The sequence below is a fragment of the Pteropus alecto genome, unplaced genomic scaffold, assembly GCF_000325575.1.
Source record: "Pteropus alecto unplaced genomic scaffold, ASM32557v1 scaffold86, whole genome shotgun sequence".
Lineage (NCBI taxonomy): Eukaryota > Metazoa > Chordata > Mammalia > Chiroptera > Pteropodidae > Pteropus > Pteropus alecto.
In genome coordinates, this window is record NW_006442109.1 from 17,234,955 (window position 1) to 17,256,551 (window position 21,597).

General features: G+C 33.7%; 1 protein-coding gene across 5 annotated transcripts in view; it reads left to right on the forward strand.

The window, feature by feature from the left end:
- Positions 1 to 21,597, forward strand: part of RFX7 (regulatory factor X7) — a 109,408-nt gene that overhangs the window by 41,279 nt on the left and 46,532 nt on the right. For 3 of the 5 annotated variants that reach the window (XM_015596024.2, XM_015596025.2, XM_006920335.3), the window contains one exon: positions 5,336 to 5,369. In XM_015596024.2, coding sequence (XP_015451510.1) covers positions 5,336 to 5,369 — 34 coding nt within the window. Of the gene's footprint in view, positions 1 to 5,335; positions 5,370 to 5,507; positions 5,572 to 21,597 lie in introns of all 5 variants that reach the window. The other 2 variants (XM_025038846.1, XM_025038847.1) reach the window with 1 other exon arrangement.

The following is a 21,597-nucleotide window of genomic DNA, read 5'->3' on the forward strand; positions in this document are numbered from 1 at the left end:
ACTGTGATACATCTTTGTGTGGTTTCCTTATATAGTTATCCTGCTTAGAGTTTGCTGAGCTTCTTGGATATGTAAGTTTATGTTTTTCATAAAATTTGAAGGAATTCTGAACATTTATCATTAATTTTTCTGTCTCATCTCTCATTTCCAGTTATACATAGTTAGACCACTTGATATTGTACTATAAATCTCTGAAGCTCTGTTTATTATTTTGAAAATCTTTTTCTTTCTTCTTTAGATTCAGTAAGCTGTAGTGATTTATTTTCAAGTTTAGTGACCATTTTTCTGCTGTATATGATTTCCTCTTAAGGTAACTCAATGAATTTTTCAAATTCAGATGTACTTTTTAGTTCTAGAATATCCTTTTTTTTTTTAATGGCTTTCATTTCTCAGCCGAGATTTCTCCCACATGTACATTTATTGTGACCGTATTTCCCTTTAAATACTTGAACATATTTATAATATTTGCTTTAAGATCCTCGTCTGCTAATTCTGACATCTAGTTCATATAGGATTTGATTTCTGTGAGCTGCCTTTTTTTTTTTTTTGACTCAGTCTCTTTTTCTGTTTATTTGTTCTGGTAGATTTTGCTTCTTTAATGGGCATTGTGGGTGGTATGTTGTAGATTTTGGATTATACCATTTTTTTCTGATGAGTGTTCATTTTTTTTCTGTTCTGGTAGACACTTAGCATGGCTGGGTTCAAACTCCCAACATTATCTCTCCTGTAATAGGTACCAGCAGAAGTCTCAACTCAGATCTTTCCAGTTTATTTGTTCTGGTAGATTTTGCTTCTCTAATGGGCATTGTGGGTGGTATGTTGTAGATTTTGGATTATACCATTTTTTTCTGATGAGTGTTCATTTTTTTTCTGTTCTGGTAGACACTTAGCATGGCTGGGTTCAAACTCCCAACATTATCTCTCCTGTAATAGGTACCAGCAGAAGTCTCAACTCAGATCTTTCCAACTTCCAGCTATTTCTTTTTGCTGGAAACTTTGGCATCTTCTCCAGATGAAGGGTATCCAATTTTTTAGATATAGTTTGTACAGAAAATTTGTGGCAACTTCCTTTCTGGGATTTCATCTTTTACTTTGCAGTGGCTCAGGAATCCCAAGATTTTGTCCTCTGGCTCCTCCAGTGACAAGACAGCAGATTTCTGCTTCAGTCCTGAGTGATCATTGCTGCCTGGGCGGATAATCTTACCCAGTACAGTTCCTTTCTTTTAAGGATGAGTTCCTTGCAGTTACTACCTACTTTTAATCATTCTCTTTCACCTTAATGTTTGTTTTCATATTTTGTCTGCAGTGTGGGAAGTTTACTTCAACATAACTTCATTATCCAAAGCAGAACATTACAATATCGAAGCATTATTTTAATTGTCAAAGCATCTAATATTGAAGGAATATTTTAGGAAATTGTAAAACACCCATTAAATAGAATATTGCAATACATATTAAAATTTCTAAACAAAACTTGGAAATAGAATAAGGATGTCAGCTGTCACTGCTACTCTTCACCATTAGACTAGAGATTTTAGCCAAACTAATTAGATAAGAAAAGAGATATAAAGATTGAGAAGGAAGAAAAATATTTTAATTAATTGTAAGTGAAATTATTACCTGCAAGAGACTCTACATACTAGTAGAACTAATAAGAGTTCGAGAAGACTGCTGAGTATAAAGTTAGCATAGAAAACTAATAGTTTTTTGGTTTTTTGGTTCTGCACATCAGCAGAAACCAATTTGAACCATAATAATAAAAAAGATACAGTTCACAATTCTATTTATATGCTACCTAGGGCTCTTTCTAACAAAATGTATGGAGGAAATTATAAGACATTTTTATGGACAAAAATTCAAATTATCAATCAACTCCCTCAGTTCAATCTGTAAAAATCAGCACAGTTCAATATAAATCTTAGGACATTTGTGGAGTTGGAACAAATGAAAAACTCACCTGGAATATTAAAGGTCCAAGCATTATCAGGACTATTCTGAAAATGGTCAAGGATGGTCACACAGTCACATAACTAGACCTAATTTTTAAAGCACTAATAAATTCCAAATGTGATGCTGGCTCGGAGTTAGATGTGTAGATTAATAACAAAACAGAAAAAAAGCCAGAAACAGATCCAAGTATATATAGAAACTTGGCATAGTGAAATAGGAAACAATTGGCTTGCCAGATAGAAAAAATATACATTACACCATACTATACACAAGAATAAATTCTAATTAGAATAAAGTAGGAAAAAGAAAAAAATTAGATCAGAATAGAAAAAAAGCTTAACTTTAGAAATTTTAGAATGAAATATAGAAAGTAACACTTTTGCTAAATAGGATTTAAGATTAAAAAGAAGTCATAAAGGAAGAAATAAACTTGTCTCAATCAAAAATTTAAATTTTAGTAAATATCATTACTACTTACATTCAGTAAGATATCATTAACATATATCATTAACAAAATTAAGTATATGTAACAAAGGCTTAATATCCAGAATACATAAAGAACTGCTACAATTTAATAAGAAATAGTCAACTCCACTTAAAAATGGGCAAAAGTTTTGAACCAGCACTTTACGGAGGAGTGCTGGTTATTTATGGCCAATAAACAGTTGAAAAGGTATACAGTATTGCAGTAATTGGGAAAATGACAAATTTAATAAATTTTTCATATCTTTTAGCTAGGCAAGTTTTTAATGTATGTATTTTATGTATCATGTATATATAAATTGGCATGCATATATATTTGCACAAAGTTATAGGAAAATTGGGACTGTCATATACTGCTGTTTGAAGTATAAATGGATGCAAGTGCTTGGGAGAGAAATTTGGTAATATATAATAAAAAATTTAAAAGATACATCCACGAGCTCCAGAAAATTGCTTTCTGGATTTATAACAGAAATTTTTGCATGCACATACCAGAAGACATGTACAAAGACATATGTTGCAGCATTGTTTGTAGAAAAACTGGAAAGTACACAATTGACTTTCAATAGAACAATGAATAAGTTTGACATATTCATTCAGTGGAATACTTTTTAGCAGTTAAAGTGAAAGAACTTAATCTAAGTGTATCAACATTAGATAGATGTCAAAAACAATGTTGAAGAAAAAGTTATAGAATATATTCAATGTAATGGCATTTATGTAAACATATAAAAGCTTCATTGAGCAAGCATATGATGCTTATAGATATTTGTATACCTAATACAAGTATCGAAATATCAACTGAGAAGGTTACATATAAGATTAGCGATGGTTGTCTAGGAAGATAGGGAGGGGTATGAGACTGGACAGAACAAAGGGGACTTAAACTTCATCTCTATCTTGTCTGTCCATCTCTATCTTAATACATACATTTATTATATTTGTATTAAGTATGAAGTAATAAAGGGCTAGATTATGTGATTGTCAAGGTTCATATCTAACTCAGAAGTGCTTTCATTTTATTTTATATGTTTATTCTTTAAAAGGCTTTTACATGTACTTTTTAGAAATTTGTCAAGTTGTTTGTGATAGGAAAACATAGTCATCCTCTTTAGATACCCCATAGAGCAGTCTGTTTCTGATAGAAGGGGAATATATTAAATCCATAGTATAAAAAATAGTCACATTTTCAATTTCATATTAATTTCTCTAAAAAGCCTTTCTTAAATGGTCCCAGTCTTTCCAAAGAGTTTTTTTTCATGTGGGGACTGAATGTATTTTTTGTCATTTATTCAGTCAGCAGATTTTATGGAACACCTAACGTATGCCAGATGATAATACAGTAGTGAGCAAACCAGAGCCTTTTCTCATGAAGTTTAGTTAAATTCTAGCCAAGGAAGATATCCGGTAAACAGATGAATTAATAAAAATATAAAATGACTGGTGGCTTAAGCGCAATAATGCAAAGTAAAGCAGGGTAAGAGGGATAGAGGTTTTTGTATGAGGACGTCAGGGAAGTACTGTCTGTAAAAGATGATATCAAGCAAAGTCACAAAGGAAATGAACAGATAAGTTATATGGGAGAAGAGTCTCGGCGGCTCACAGAAAAAGCCAGTGGAAAGGCCCTGCCCCTGTCTTGAGAACCCAGTGTGGCAGGAGCTGAATAAGGTAGATTAGTAGGAGATGAAATTATGTAGCAGAGGGCTGGATCATGCAGGGCTTTGTTGGCCATGTTAAAGACTGTGGAGCAAAGACTGTGGGCTCTTCTCTGCTAATGTGGTTTGAGCAGAGAATCACTCTGGCTGCTTTGTTGAGAATAGTGCACAGGATTGTTGGTGATGGGGTAAAGACAGAAGCAGGGAGACCAATTAGATTATTCTTTTTAGTCATTATGAACTTTGCAGTTGAACTTAATTTAGTCATAGTTTGTTCTTTAAAAAATGAAAATTAAAATCTAAGTACAGGTATAAAGTTTTGAGGTTTTTGATTGCATTAACTAAAATGAGATTTAAATGCTGGGTTTTACTTTCTCTGAAGCTTTATACAAAGGCAAATAATCTACTTTTTGACATTTGGCTCTAAAACTTTATGGAAAATAATTTGGTTTGAAACATATTTTACAGATTGTATATAAACTATTTCTGGACTTTTTCATTATTTCATTGCATTTCACTTTATTGTGTTATAACAAAATTCAAATGACAGTTCAGTTATTTTATACTGGCTTCATTTATACTGGGTACATATTAAGAGTTCACTTATATTCAATAGCTCAGTTAAATTGATATATAGTGAGTTTAGCTATGTTATTTATAAATGTATTCTTTTCCTACAATTTTTTACCATATTAATTAATCTTTATTATTGCTTTTATGTCTAGGGAATCCTTTCCCCATGTGTGTGTGTGTCTGTCTGTGTGTCTGTGTGTATGTCTGTGTACAATAAAGAGAGAGCTGGACAATATACTTTATTACAAGTCTTTAGAACTACAGATAATATTACATCATTATGGCTTTTAAATGCTAAACAAATCATTGTCCAGAGTGGCAGGCATACAGTAAAAACTATAATTCAATGTAAATTGTGCTGTATTTCAAAATATAATAGTATACCTGTACTTTTATATATCATTAAAAATTCGTTTATTCAGAACATCTGTTATAATGATACAATGTAACAACAGGTTGACTGTAGCAGTGAATTCAGAAAATAGTCTTTTGCTTTGGGATTGGCTTTAGTACAGTGAATGGGAAATAGATCTTTGTTTTGCTTTGTGAAAAATGCAGTTTTAGGACATGATGCCTAATCTTAATAAGGAGTGTTACTTTTTTTCATATCTGTTTGAGAATATTTCAAAATTTAATAAATTTATCATTCTTAATCTAATTTTTTTTTCTTTCAGCAAAACTGTACAATCTAAAGTGGACTGCATTTTGGTAAGTAAAATAACTAATCTTAAATTTCTTTTGTAATAAGGTTTTACCACTATATAATATATTGTTTTTGAGTAAATATTTATTTTAAATATAACCCAATTTTAGTGAATAAAATTTGATATTTAATTACAACCCTAGGGGTGAACTGGCTGTAAGCTATCTACTTTCCTATATTTCATCAGTAATGAAATCACAATCTGAGGTAATTGCATGTTTTTGAAACTTACTGGCTTTTACTAAAGATCACTTAAACGTTTAGTAAAGTGGATGTTTATTTTTATGTCCTAATAATTCCAAAACATTTGTTTAGAGATAAGATTTAAGATGTTTCATGGATTAGTTTCATTGTGATAGCGTATTTTATTATATTTGAGTTACTAGACCTTAGGAATTAACCATCATAATAGTTTAAATTTAGATTGTACTTACCGAGCTCTAAGAATTTGTTTAAACGAAAGTTTTTAAAATGCTTCTATGGGTTAGTTTTTTTTGCTATAATATACTTTTGATGTTTGAGTTGCTGGCTTTCAGGAATTAAGACACCATAATAGTTTAAATTTAGATTATGTTTGTAGTTCCATAGGTCAGTTCTCTTAAACATGTGAGGAAAGAGGCATGCAGCTACTGACTTCTTTCATGAAATTTCTGCTGATGCAATATTCCCTAGGCTCTAGAACATTCAGTGACTCTACACTGTTATATTCCCCCAAATGTCATTGTATTTAGTTCTCTTTCTCTATTTGTGACATCAGAACTTCCTTATAAATGAACTTTTGGCGGGGGGTGGGGGGGTCTTTAGTGTCTGATGGTGAAATAGTGTTTGATACCTTTTTAGCTAGCTGTTAGCTACCAGATAGGCGAATAAATAGTAGCTCAAAGAAAAGGTAGTTTGATCAGTTCTCCTATTCTTTCTAACCTAATGGTTGAGAAAATGGACTTAGGTGGGATGCTTTCATTTACTCTTTCTTTTATGTTTTTGCCTCACAATAACCATGTGAAATAGGTAATATTGTTATTCTCCTTTTACAAATGAAGAAATGGATGCTTTTGTATTTACTTCAAAAAAGTTATTGAACACCTCCTGTCTGGCAATGCTAGCTATAAAGGTTACAAAATAAAAAAGGTATTTCCTTGCCCTCAAGAAATTCAGTCTGTTGTCAGAATAGATTCAAGTGCTGTTAAGACGTAGGAAGGTTTTGATTGGGATCGTGGTGAATTTATAAATTTCTTTGGGGATAGTTGACATCTTAATGACAAGTCTTCTCCATGAACATGGTATAACTGTGTTAATTGGTTCTATAATTTTTCTTAGCAGTGTTTTTTAGTTTTTTGTGTATAGATTTTGTATATATTTTGCTTAAATATTCCTAAGTATTTTGAGATTTTGGATGCTGTTATGAATGGCATTTAAAAATGTTATCTGTTTTATTGCTAATATTTATATTGACCTTGAAGTCTATAAATTTACTAAGTTCACATATTAGCTCTATTAGCTTATATGGAGAGTCCTTTGGATTTTCTACCTACTCAATCATATTGTACATGAATAAAGAAAAGTTTAATTCCATTTCAATCTGAATGTCTTTTTAATTATTTTTCTCATCTTATTGTACTACTAGGACTTCTAGGACATAGTTGAATAGAAATGATGAGAGTGGATTCCCTTCTCTTGTTAAACTTAGAGGAAAATCATTCATTCTTTCACCTTACAATATGACGTCAGCAATATCTTTTTCATGGATGCTCCTTTCAAGTTGAGCGTGTTCCCTTCTGTTCCTGTTTTGCTAAGGAGTTTTAATCATAAATACGTATTGGATTTTATCAAATTATTTTTCCTCACTTATCAAAATAATCACATGGTACTTCTCCCTGGTTATTAACGTGGTAAATTACACTGATTTTTTTTTAAAAAGTATACCATCCCTGCATTCCCGATGTAAACTCTACATGATGCATTATACTTCCATATATCGCATTATATTTTCACATACTGTTACATTAGGTTTGTAATTTTGTTAAAGTCTCATCGTTAATTAAGGCTTCTGATCTTTCTTGTAATATCTTTTTCTGTTTTTGCTATCAGGGTAATGCTGGCATTAAATAATGACACCTTCTTTCTCTGTTTTCTGAAGGAATTATTTTAAATTAATTGTTTTCTGAAGGAATTATTTTAAATTAATTAATATTTCTTTAAACATTTGATAGATTTCACTGGTGTAACCATCTGTGGAAAAGAATTTATAGGGCTATTAAATTCTGTTTCTTAGTGTAGTTTTGTTATTTGTGTCTTTCAAGGAATTTTTTAATTTCTGCTTTATTACCGAATTTGTTAGGTGTAATATTACCTCATTATTCTTTTTTATTTTATCTTATTATTCAAATATACAGTACGTTGGTTAGACATTTATATAGTTTATTACCTCATTCTTGACTGTATGATCTGTAGCAATTATCTTCCAATCCTGATAATGGCCATTTGAATCTTCTTTGATTTTTCTTGATCAGTTTAGCTAGAGGTTTAATTATTTTATTCTTTCCTAATATAGCAAGTTTTGGCTTCACTGATTTTTTTCTCTTTATGAATTTTCCATTTTTCTCTAATATATATTGTTTATTTTTTTCTGTTTACTTTGGTTTTAATTTACATTCATTTTTGTAGCTCCTAAAATAGGAAACGTTAACCTTTTTTATTATAGCATTTTCATGCTATAAATTTTCCTCTAAGCACTGGTTTAGCTGCATCCCATAAATATTGTTATGTTGTGTTTTCACTGTTTAATTAAATTTTTTTTCTATTTTCCATTTTTATTTATTCTGGTACCCATGGGACCCTTAGTGTATGTTGATCAACTAACCTCCAAGTAGTTGAGTTTGGGTATATCTTAGTGAATATTTCATATGTACTTGAAAAGAATGTATATTATTGTCATTGAATGAAATGTTCTTTATATATCAGGTCTAATTTGTCTTTTTTCAAGACTGATTTCCTTTTTACTTGTTATTTCTATTACTGAGAAGGAGGCTAAAATCTCTTACTTGTGCTCGTGAGGTTTTTTGTTTTGTTTATTTTTGTTCTCTGATCCTGTCAGGTTTTGCTTCATGTATTGAAGCTGTTACTGGAGCACAAACAATATTTCCATTTTTATCACCACTAATATTCTTTGTTTTAAAGCCTACTTTATCTGATATTATCATACCCCCCCCATCTTATAATTAGTGTTTATTTGCATGGTGTGTCTTTTTCCATCTTCTTCTTTTAAGCAATCTGGGTCTTTATAGTTAAAGTGTTTCGTTGTTATTGACATCATACACTATGTCTTTCTTATCTAGTCTGACAAGCTTTATCTTGTAATTACCTGTATATTTGATGTATATATATCATTTTTATATGTCTCTCCTTGTAGTATAAAAGGTCTTTAATTTCCCTTCATTTACAAAGAGTGTTTTTACTGGGGATAGAATTCTAGATAGTTTTTCTTTCAGCATTTTAGCAGTGGTGATCCATTTCTTCTGGCTTGCATGGCCTCCATTGAGAAGTTTGTAGTCATTCATATCTTGTTTCCTTATATAGACAGCAATACCCTCTTACTGGTGGTTTTGCTTTCTGCATTTCAGTAACCTGAGGTCTGAAAAAATATTAAATTGAAAATTCCAGAAATAAACAATTCATGTTTTAAATTGTGTGTCATTCTGAGTAGCGTGATGAAATTTCTTGTGGTCTTGGTCTGTCCTGCTCAAGACATGAATCATCCCTTTTTCCAGCATATCTACCCTGTATAGGCTGCCTGCTTATTTGTCACTTAATAGCCATATTAGTTATCATAGTAACTGTCGTGATATTGCAGTGCTTATGTTCAAGTAACCCTTATTTTTACCTAATAACGGCCCCAAAGAACGAGAGTAGTAATGCTGGCAATTTGGATATGCCAAAGAGAAGTCGTAAAGTACTTCCTTTAAGTGACAGGGGTGAGTACAGCACAATAAGATCTTTTGAGGGAGAGAGAGACCAGATTAAGATAGCTTTTATTATAGTATATTGTTATAATTTTTCTATTTTATTATCAGTTATTGTTGATAATCTCTTATTGTGCTCAATTTATAAATTAAACTTCATCATAGGTATGCATGTATAGTGAAAAATGTAGTATGTATAGGGTTCAGTACTATCCACAGTTTTCAGGCATCCACGGGGGATCTTGAAATGTGTCCTCTGCAGAAAAGGGGGGACTGCTGTATGAATTCATTTTTTTTCTCCTCTGGCTCTTTTAAAGATTATTTAGTAGTAGTTTTCAGAAATTTTATTATAATAACCTTAATATATTTTTGTTGTTATTTTTGTCCTGCTTGTGGTTTATTAAGTTTCCTCAAACATGTGGATTCATGTTTTTTTAATCAGTTTTTACAAATTTCCAGCCATTCAGAACTTTTTCACTCCCTTTCTCTTCATCCTGGGACTCAAACTGTGCATATGTTACACTTCTCAGTATTTTCCCACAGGTTGCTAAGGCTATGTTTATTTCTCTTTTTGCTTAATGTAGGATATTTTATGTTTATCACATTTCTAATCTTTTCTGCTAGAGTATCTTATCTATAAATCCCATTCTGTAAATTATCCATATTAGATTTTTTTTTTTTTTTTTCAGTTTCTAGAAACTCCACCTGGTTCTTTTTTTATATCCTCCATTTTTCTCCTTATTAAATCCTTGGGTATGATTATAATACCTACTTTAAAGTCCTTGTTTGCTATTTATATTATTTCTGAGTCTTTTTATTTACTGATATTTTTGTCACAATTACAAGTCATGTTTTTCTGCTTCTTTGCATATCTAGTAGTTTTTAATTTAGTGTTTGTTTGTTTAGAGTGAGTGGACTTTATTCTTTTTCTTTAAAGTGTATGGATGATTTCTTGGGCTGCAGCTAATTACTTGTAGATTGGTTTGATCCTTTTGAGACTTTGTTTAAGCCTTGTTGGGGCAAGAATGGCATTTACTGTAGAGTTATTTTAGCTTTTTTACTAAAATGTTACCTCTGTGGTGTCTGTGCTGCATTCCTTGAGTGTTCACTGAGATCTCTCTGTCTCATTAGAACTTGAACATGTCACTGCTATTTATAGTTCCCTGGTAGTTTTTTTGTCCAGCCTCTTGGAGTTTTCCTCTGCCCATACACATTTAAAATTCAGTAGTAGATTCCATATCTACATAAGGATTTTGAAGTTACTGTTTTATCTTCCTTCCTTTTACTTTGCCTTCTCAGACACTGAGCTCTGTCTCTTTAGCTCATCAGTACTGCAGTACTCTGCTTGGTTTCCCCCTCCCTGTACCACAGTTCATAAGTTGACTTCAGATGGAACCATCTCATTCGTTTATTTATGAAAAAAGTTGTTGCATGTATTTTGTTGGGGTTTTAGTTGGCGAAGCTGGAAGAGTTGCTTTAGTATGAGGTACTACAGTGTGGCCACATGCAGAGGTCCATTCATAGCTATTTTAAGGATTCAGTAAAATACATAGGTCCTCTCAACCCTCTTTGTTTCCTAATGAGTTATTTTCCACTCTTCTCCACCAAAACTATTTCAGAATTGTTTAACTGGAGGTCCTAAACACACGTCTTCTCCCACTGTCAGCAGATGGTCTTACTCCTTCCTTCTCTGAGAAAATAGGAAGGTGTAATACAGTGTAAGTATTCCACAAAATCGACACTGCTTCTTATTCCCAACTCAGTAGTTGCTCACGTCTGTTCCTGTTCTTTCCTTCTCTTTTCTCCCAACAGACAGAAGAAATATCAAGTGTTTATCAAAACACTTGATCTCTCTCCGTTTAGGCTCTAAATTCCATCTCTTCCTGTGTCAGAGTCGCTTCATTATTCTCTTTCTCTTGGTTTTTTATTCTCTCATTTTCTACTGGCCTTTTTCCATTAATAGTTAAATGCTTAATTTTTTTCCCATCTATAATAAAAATACTTCCCATAACACTTCTCTAGCTACCACCACCCTGTCTTCCTTCTTTCTTTTGAAAGAAGGAAGTCAAAGTTTAATAGAAAGTGTTGATTGAACTCTGCCTCATGCCTCACCTTCCAGTCTTCAACCCCAGTAACTTGTCTTCTAACAACCACTCTTCTGAAACATGTGTTTCACACATTGCTAAATTTAACAATCTCTGTTCCCAACTTGACAACCCTTTTCAGATGGTCCTGTTGACCATCATCCCCTTACCCTCCTGGTTTAGTACATTCTTATTCTTTTAATTTCTCAGATGCCACTCTATCCTAGTTTTTTTCCTGTTACATCTTAAGCTATTCCTTCTCAATTTCCCTTATGGGCTTCTGTTCCTCTACCTAAGTCCTCTGCATTCTGTTTGAGTTTGCCCTCCATCCACTCTGATGGCTTCAATTAATCTCACTATACTAATGACTCTTAATTATACATCCCCAACTTAAACTCCAGACCCATATATCTATCTGTTAATTGAGCAGTTTTGCTATGATATCCCATGGGTATTACAGACTCAAGTTTTTTAGAACCAGTCTCATTGTATCATACTCCAAATTCTGAACATATCTTTGTTAGTTTCCTATTACCGCTATAACAAATCACCATAAACTTCATGACTTAAAACAACACAAATTTATTATCTTTCCGTTCTATGGGTCAGCAGTCTGACATGATCTCATTAGGATAAAATGAAGGTGTCAGCAAGGCTGTGTTCTTTTTGGAGGCTCCAGGGGAGAATCGGTTTCCTTGCCTTTTCTAGTTTTTAGTAGCTGCATCCTCAAAGCCAGCAATGGGTGCTAGAGTTTTATCACTCTGACACCTCTTGTTGTGTAGTTAAATTTCCCTCAGTCTCCTTCTTATCAGGACACTTGTGATTACATTGGGCCTACTAGATAATCCAGGATAATCTCCCCATCTCAGGGTCCTTATTTTAATTACATTTGCAAAGCCTTTTTGCCATGTAAGGTAACAGATTCATAGGTTCTGGGGATTAGAAGATTAGGACATGAACGTCTTGGAGGGCCGTTATTCTTTCCACATTACTATATTAGTGAATGTACTCACTCATCCAACCTAAAAAATCTGATAGTTGTTTTTAACGTCATCCTCTTCCTCAGCCTAACTCATATGTAGTTGTTCACTAGTCTTATCAATTCTTTCTTCTTAATTCCTCTATTTCAGTCCATCCATACTACTACTACATTAATCCAGATCATCGTACTTGTTGGAAATACTTCAGCTGTTTTTCTGGTTCTCATTTGTCCACTTTTATTCCATTCTCCACAGTACTCTCACAATCATCTGTATAAAATGTGAATCTGTTTATTTTATACACTTGCTTACAAGCTTTCACTGGCTCCCCATTGTTCTATCTTAAGGCACTGAAGACCCTTCATCCTCAGGCCTCTCCTTGTTTATCTTCATCTTTATCCACTCCCTCCACAAGCTATCAGCAAGCTGTAGGGAACAGTTTTGGAGGAAGAGAAGAGAATATGTACTCTCAGTCTAGAACAGCATTGTTTATTAGAACATTCTGCAGTGGTAGAAATGTCCTCTGTATGCACTATTCAGTATGGTAGCCACCAACCACATGTTGCAGTCAAGCACTTTAAATGTGGCTAGTGTGGCTGAGGAACTGAACATTTAACATTTTGTTAATTAATTTGAAGTTAAATAGCTACATTTGGCTAGTGGCAACCATTTGGGATAGTACAGGTCCAGAACAGTGGTTCTTAACCAGGGTCAGTTTTTTCCTCCCAGGGAACATTTGACAATATTTGGAGACATTTTTGGTTTTCACAGTCAGGGTGTGCTACCAGTCATCAAGTGGGTAGAGGACAAGGATGCGTTTTAAACATCTTGCAAAATGCAGGACATCACCCCATAAAAGACTTAATCATTCAAAAATTGTCCATGGTGTTGAAGTTGAGAAACTCTGGTCTAGTGGTCTAGACGGTGCCATCTTTTTGGGGGGATGGGAGGTGGGTTAGAGCTTCTTCTTAGAGATCACAACTTCTGGAAAACTGTCTCTGATTTCTCAAGTCTAAGTTTAATACATCTTCTGTCCCATAATATCCTATGCTTACCTATGCTTTTTTTTTTTTATTTTGTATTATGCAGTCACCTCCATAGTAATTACAGTTAGCATTTTTATTGCTTCCTGTGTGTAGGAACATATTAATTGGAATATGCCAGAGGCACATGAGGATGATCAATAAATGTGTTAAATATATGAATGAGTATACACTAATGAATCAATTATTAAGCACATTACAATATAAAATGTAAAGAAATGATACCACCTTCAATTTAGGCCTTAATAAAGACCGTACATTTGTTAAAATTTTGACTTAATTTTTTTGGAATTACTTCACAGTTTGTCAATAAGAACAGAGACTTATCACATTTCCTTGAGAGGAAAAGAACATTTTTTTCTTTTTTGGCATTTCTTTTTCTGCTGTTCTACTTAGCTTAGGTATGCCCCTTCCTTCTATATTCTCCTATTAAAAGAGACATCCTGCCTGAAGCACCCCACTCATCCCCATAGTACTAGTGGAGAACTAAAACTCTACTATACAGATTCAGGAAGGATTTAAGCAAGTGTAATGGGCCATACAGGCCAGAAACTAGGGGATACTGATCTGCAGTGTAGCAGAATGGCTTAGAGAGCTAAGGCTATAGAATGAGACAGATCTGAGTTTGAATCTTTGCCCCTGCCGTTACTGCCATTATTGTCTGACTTAGGGTAGTTTTAACCTAATTCACTTCTGTAAACAAAAAGAAACAAAAAAAAAAGAGAGATAAGAGTGCCTACTTAACCCACTGAGTTGTGAATATTCAGTGAAATAGCTAGTGTAAATACAGTGCCTGGCACATAGCACACACAGCAGCTTCAGTTGAAGGCATTATATGTGTAAATTGATAATGTGGATCTAATTGACTTAATTGTCACAAATTTATGTTTCTAGAAGTCTAAACATAAGTCAAGGAATATATTTTATGTCCATCACAGAATTTACCATTTAACAATGAATGCTCACCATATGGAACCACTGAGGGGAGAGTATTGAATCCCTCAAACATAGAGAGTGGAAGATGGAGAAGATTGGGAATCACTAGCTAAAGCCTTCCAGGAAGCCAGAAGGTGCATATTGTAGAACAGATGCCAGTATCAACACTCCGGCCTCCCTCCCCCTCCAGGCCTTTGTAGATGCTCTGCCAGCTGTGCCCTTGTCAGATTTTTTCACTTGGATAATTCCTAGTCCTTCTTTTGGACTCAGCTCAAAAACCTTTTCAGAAAGCTTCATTTATTTACTAGGACTGCATTCAGCTGCAGATAAAAGAAAACCCCAGCTATCGGTGGCTTAAAGAAGTAAGAGTTTGTGTCATCCTATAAGTCCAAAATTGGGCATTCAAGAAGTGGTGCAATAACTCAGCAATGCCACCAGTCCTAAGCTCTTTCTTTTTTGCTATGTCATTTTTTGTCCTGTTACATCATTGATGGCTGCTGTGCTTACAGGCCTTCTGTCCAAGTGCTGAAGCAGGAAGAACGGAGGAAGGGCATAAGGGCTTTCTTCTAGAGAAGCTTTGTTTATATTTTCATGACACCTACTTTCATTCTGAAAACCTGCTTCAGGAACATCAACCTCTAGAGTAATGTCACTTGGGTACCCCTACATGCAAGGGAAACTAGGACAGAGTATTTTGTTTTCTAGCCTTTATACCAGAAGAAGACCAAGAAGACGGTGTTTAGCAATATATGTATGAATCCAACTTATGTGCCATACCTTCTTATGTTAAGGGCCCCTGCTTTCATGCAACCCATAAAAAGCTCTATACTGCTATTAAAGCTCTTAACATATAGTAGTATGCTAATCACCAGATTAATTTGTCTCCTCCAAAAATAAGCTTTTGGAAGTAAGGACAGCCTTTTATGGTCTTTGTATCTCCAGTGCTTAGCACTGTATATGTATGGTACATGTAAGACACTCAGTAAATAATTACTGAATGATATTCACAAACAGTAATTATAAAAAAAATGTTTAACATGTCCATAATATCCCCTAGACAGGGAGTTTCTTTGTATTTGTTGCTATTATTATTAGCATTTATGGTGTTTTTATTAACATGTGCCAGACAAGTGCTTTACATATTTCACCATTCAGTTCTCGTAATTTGCCTGTGAGGTTAATCTGTTATCCTCATTTTACAGATGAAGACACAGGCTCAGACAGGTTAAGTAACTAACCCAAGGTCATAAAACTTGCTAATTGGTAGAATTAGGCTTTTAATCCAGATAGTCTGACTCCAGAGCCCAGGCTTTTAAAAACTACAATATACTATATCTTTTTTTTAAAGTTTCTGAAATATGAGGTTATATGTTTTTTAAAATTCTACTACTTTTTATGCTAAAAAAATGTTCTTGAAAATAATTTTCTACCTTGAAAATAGATCTGAAATGAAAAATTAAAAGCTGGCCTCATACTGAATTTTAGTAATCAGTAATTCTATACACAGTCTGTTTTTTTTATGCAAGCAGGTTGTTTGAATGACATATAAAAAACATATAGTATACTCATTAAACAAAATAGCTAAAATAATTTTAGTTATTTAAATTGGCTACAATTGGGAAGACTGTGGCACTATGAAATATACTGGAAGTGAAAAATGTAACATTGTATCTATGCTATTTTTAAAGCCTAGCACTTCAGCTGCTGTATCAGTAAAGACAAATGAAAATATTTATAGTAGCATAATTGTAAATAAAATTTTTTGTTAATATTTTAATACTTTTGCAATAAAACAGTTGATTTTTATTTAATTTTAATAACCAACATGTCTTGAATTTCTCATGAGTTGTAACAATTGTATATCTATGTCATTATACCTTTGTAAAGCTGATCCAATTATATTTTTCATAACCAATTTAATAGTCAAGGCAAAATCTTACCCTTGACATATCTAACAGCAGACGCTTAGCTATATATACCTCAGGAGAATTTGAAAGCTGCTCAGTCCATATTAACTAGTCTACATATCTTAGCTGTAGCAAGATCTAAAATGTGAGAGAGAAAAATCCTGACTGTTTGGTATAGGAATTGCCTGGTTTGGTAAGCGTCAACCATAGGAGGATGGGAAATAATAGTCTCATGTGGTCCTTGAAAGAGTAATTCTATAGGATGTTAATATGTTATGCAAAAAAAAGTTTCCAAAAGTCAAATATGTTTCATGGACTCTGGAATAAAAGGTGTCTTCAGAGCTGTTTTTAATATGCTGCTGTATATCATGAATCTTATCAAATATTTAGTGTGTTTCAAACTTTTTTCCCTCATAAAACTTCTCATGAAACTGGTGTTCTAGGGCATACTATTTGAGAAGTGATTGGTAAAATCTATATGTCAAGTTTCTAAAGTAGAGAAATTATTCCCCACGTATTACCATTTAGAACTACCAGGATATTGAGAACTTCTTGTTTATATTACTGTGTTTTAGGTGTGTATACCACCAGGAAGCAATCTTCCCACCAGTTCTAATATTCAGTGTCCCTAAATTGATTAGTTCTGCTTTAGAGTTATTAGAACTAATAACAGTTAAAAGCAGTGGGGTTGACTCTATATTTTGGTTCCTGCTAGGAATGGCTAATATGTAAACATTAAAACAAATAACATTCACCTTGTCAGGAAGTCGGCTGAAAGCAAGAAATAAAATATTTCTCTCTCATGGACTAGACAATTTAAAAGCAATACTAGTAAGATTATAGAGATGAGAATAGATAGTCTTTGTTTACTTTTTCTCCATCAGCTGGAAAGATACAAGCCTTAAAACCACAAATAAGGGAAACCTGAGTATTTTAAATTCATTTAATTCCATATTTATAACTTCGCAGGAAAAGTATACTGCCCTACTTTCAGAGCTAATTGACCAATGTTCTAAAAGAGGATTCATGTCTTTCCAGCTACTTCTAAGTTTAAAAAATGCAGTATTGGCCTTTCTGGTGACTGCACATAGCCTAGTACAACAACTGTTTTATGAGCATGCTATGTTCTGCGCCTTGATGGCTAAGTAAACTCACCTGGGCAAAAATTGAACATGTCCATCCAGGAAATTGCTTGTCACAGCTGAGTCTGTGGGCATCCTGACCCTAAGTCACCTCTACTGGGATAGGGTTTATTTGTGAGAGTTGATCAGAGGAGGGCTTTCTAGGGAAATCATTAGGAGAGAGAAGTCAAAAGATGTGAGGTTGCCAGAATGCCTGCTCTTTCTGGAGGGCTGGAGAAACTCAAAACTAGGTGACAGATGCCATCATTCAGATTATTCAATAGTGAAGTAGATTCCCTCTGAGGGGAGAACTCCAAGTAGGGTCCCTCTTGCAAGGTATCGACTTAAGAAGTGTCCAAAACTGTAGAGAATTTTTATGTTTATTTGACAACATATGCTGGGAACCAAGATCTCAAATACTCCGGAGAATAAGTGTGCCCAATGTTGACATTTTTTAAATTTCAAATTGGTCACCATGTTTCAAAATTGAAATTTCCAAATTGGAAGAGTTCACAGGAAAAATTAGGTGTCTGGTTTCTCTAGAAAACTTAGGACACTAAGTCCTTATTTCTGCATGACAACAGCTGGCTGGACTTAGGTAGCAGATATCTCTTTCAAACATGATGTGTACTCTCCAGTGTTCTCAGTTCCTTCCATGTGTTTAGCTCCTCAAAATAGACATTTTTGTTACCTATAGTCTTCTTTAATCATTTGCACTACCTGTCTGGCATTTGCGTTTGTGAACTCTGTGTTAGATTCTCTTGGGGCAAGGTTCTTCCAAGAGCCATTGTTTACAGGGGTGGGAGAGCTAAGATTGTATTCATGAAGACAGAGAGTGAGAAGACGGCCTCTATTTTCATCTCTTAGTATTGTGGCCTCTCTTTATTGTGAGTTCTTTCTCTGGATGGCCATTACAACAGCCAGTCAACAGAAAGCAAAGTAGGATAGAGGAGAGAAAAATAACAACTCTTTCCTACTGGTGAGCCACTGTACGAGACATTTTATCTTCTTACTTCCCAATGAAACTTTCCCTGACCACTCTGGATTAAATCGTATCCTCTTCCAACACTTTTTCTTCATAGCATTTATCATCATCATGTAACATATGTTTTACTTTTAATTTTTTATTGTCTGTGTCCCTGGTACTAAAATGTAAGGTCGTGCCTAAAGCATAGTAGGCACTCAGTGCTGAATGAATGAATGAATGAATGATCTCATTTAATTTTTAAATTTTCAAGTCTATCCCAAGGTTAATGTTTTAAGTTAGAAGCCAATTCTTTTCATGTGCCTACTGCTGAAGTGATTGGATGGTAACTAAAAGACATGTGAAACATTAGTGTATAGAAAATCTGCTTCCTAAGAACCAGACTAGTATTATTAGAGTGGGACTTTTTAAGATTGATGACACACTCTCAGAAATAAATTTGAGTAACTCAATCAAGGAATAATTTTCAACAAGAAGCACAACTCCTCTCTGCCTTCCAGAGGTATATAATACATTTTTGAAAGGACACTTACGAGGTATGTACAGTTTGAAAAGACTTCCTCTCTTTTCTCCTTTATGGGAGAAAGCACTCTTTCTCACCTCAAGTCCTTGCTATAGTGGATGCTAAATGATGACCAGGATCAGTTTACTGACCCAGACTTGATCGAAACTGAAATTGATTGAAAATTTTGTTTGGGATATCTAATTAAAATTTTGTTTGGGATATCTGGCTTAAAAAAGGCTTTTTGTTAGAATAGAAGATAAGGTTTATCTTGTGTGGCACTGGAGTTACTATTAGTAAAGATTTATTTCAGAATCTGCCTATTTCCTTTCAGTCACTTGGTGGAGAAGAAATGGGTAACTTCAGAGAAGGAGCATTTTGGTGTGGAATTTAGTTGAGGGAGAAAAAACTTGACAAAAGGGCTGGATTTAAATAGCTGGTTTTGTTTTGTTTTTTTGAGTATCACAAAAAATAATAATCTGTATAAGGCCATGCCATTTGGAGGATTTTTTTGAACCTTTTTTTTTTTTTTTTTTAATATATTAAGCATACGAGTTATTTTAACCTCTTTCATTGTGGGAGGACAGTATAGGTAATGTTTTTTGGTTTTTTCCCTCCTGTTAGGGACTCAAGTGGACTAAATTCTAAATTGCCATTAAGGCCCAAATTATGAGTTCTGGTAACTTTTCTGTGTCATAATTAAAAATAAAAAAGCCCTAACCATTGTCAGCTAGCTTTCAAATTCATTTTATTGTCACAAAGAGGAGTAGGAAAGAATACCATGACACTCTCACTGTTTTCTTTCTTACCTGAAAGAAACTCAATTTTCATTAATATTTGTATATCCAAAGAATGACATAATACACAAAAATGTGCTCTGAAAGAAAACAAATGACTTCTTATAGTCACCTAGTTTTTCTATCTTTGCATTTTAAGTCATTTCAGACTTACGGAAAAGTAGACTAAGGGAAAAAAGAGAAAAGGTTACTAGGAGCAAAGACAGGAATTAAAGAACTGATTGTTCCTCTGAATAACCTACTTCATTGAGATTGTTAGCTGTGTAATTTTGAAGAATCAGAAATTCAGTTTTTTGGAAACATAATAATAGATGGGCTCTCAGGGACCATCCTTCCTTTTCATGCTAAAAAAGTAAAAAACAGTGTCTAGAATGATCTAATAAACCTTATTCTTCTTTCTAGTGCCCCCACTCCTGTCCCCAACCGCTAGTGGAACCCTAAGGTCTTTTCAGACAGCATACAGAAACATTGATAATAACCTGAGTGATCTAGAGAAATATTACATGATCATTCCATGATGGTCACTTATTATAGAATTTAAATATGGACAGAGTTCTCCCTATTTCAAAGGGATGTAAATCTATGGGTTTATGTACCCTCTGCCTCTTCAGACCCTAGTACCTTGCAGTATGAGTATTTTAGCAGTATGCCCTTATCTCAACATTTTATTTGATCTTTAATTGTTTGGGCACTTCTGTAGCCATGATACTTGCTACCATGTTATTCATTATTTCCATTTCAGAGATTCAGCTTCCTTTTTTATTATTAAGCCCTTAAAAAGAAGTCAAAGTATATTATAGAGCACATTCATAAAAATGATCACTGTTTAGATACAATCGATGTCCTTGGAATGCTCTTTGACTTTTTTCTTTTATAATTTAATATTTTTCCAATTTTATGTGCAGAACCTTTCTAATATACACAGCATCCACTCAGAAATATCTTATATATCTACCTTGGAGTATGAATTTTCCAGTGCTTACATTGCATCCACTCAGAGCTTCTTGAAGTTCAAATTCCTCTAGGCTTGATTGTAATTCATGCAAGTTAAAAGGGGTTTTTTGTTTATTAGTTTGTTTTCAGATGGTCATGAATTCTCTAGGTCACCCAGTAGAATTGATAAGAAGAAAGTGAGAAACAGATTTTGAGTTTTGCAGAAGTTTGCTGGTCAGCCTTGCTTCAGTTTTCCTTCGCTGTCCCCTGGTAACTAAGAGCTTTCAAATGGACTCAGATCATATTTCTTATCTCAGAGCAGAACATTTTGAACAGAAAATTAAACCATTTTCATTTTACATCTCATTCAGTAGTTTTATAAGTAGAATATTGTACGAGTACAATAAAATTACTCTTACTTGATTTGTATTTTCTAGGACTGAGAATAGAAAAATAATTCCCCTTTTATTATTTACAGTAGGCAACTCAAAAGAAAACACCCCCCCCACCCCAAACACACACACACACACACACACACACACACACACATCATGCTTCAAATAGTAGGTTAGGAAATTGAAAATTAAGAATTCCAAACAACAAGCATTGAAAAACATAGTCCTCATACCTCGACCTTTTCTGTCTTCCTTATTCAATCCTATGGGAAGACAGTTTTTACAACTGCTGAGACCTGAGAAAATATAGTATCAGATATGTTGGTTGTTTCCATAAATTTAAAAAAAGTTATAGAATAATGTTCTACCTTCCCCCTTTTGGTCCTGTTGTCACTGATTCTGGTGAAGGTAGGGCCTTTTAGAACTGTGCTCCTGAATCAGTGTCACCTAAGGGGAAAGAAAATTAGATTTTTTTCATGTTCTGTTTTTTGTTTTTTGGGTTTTTTTGGTTTTTTGGTTTTGTTTTTTTTTACAAAATCAAGGTTGGTTATGATTATCCCATCAGTGTATATATTTTCCCTCCATACATAG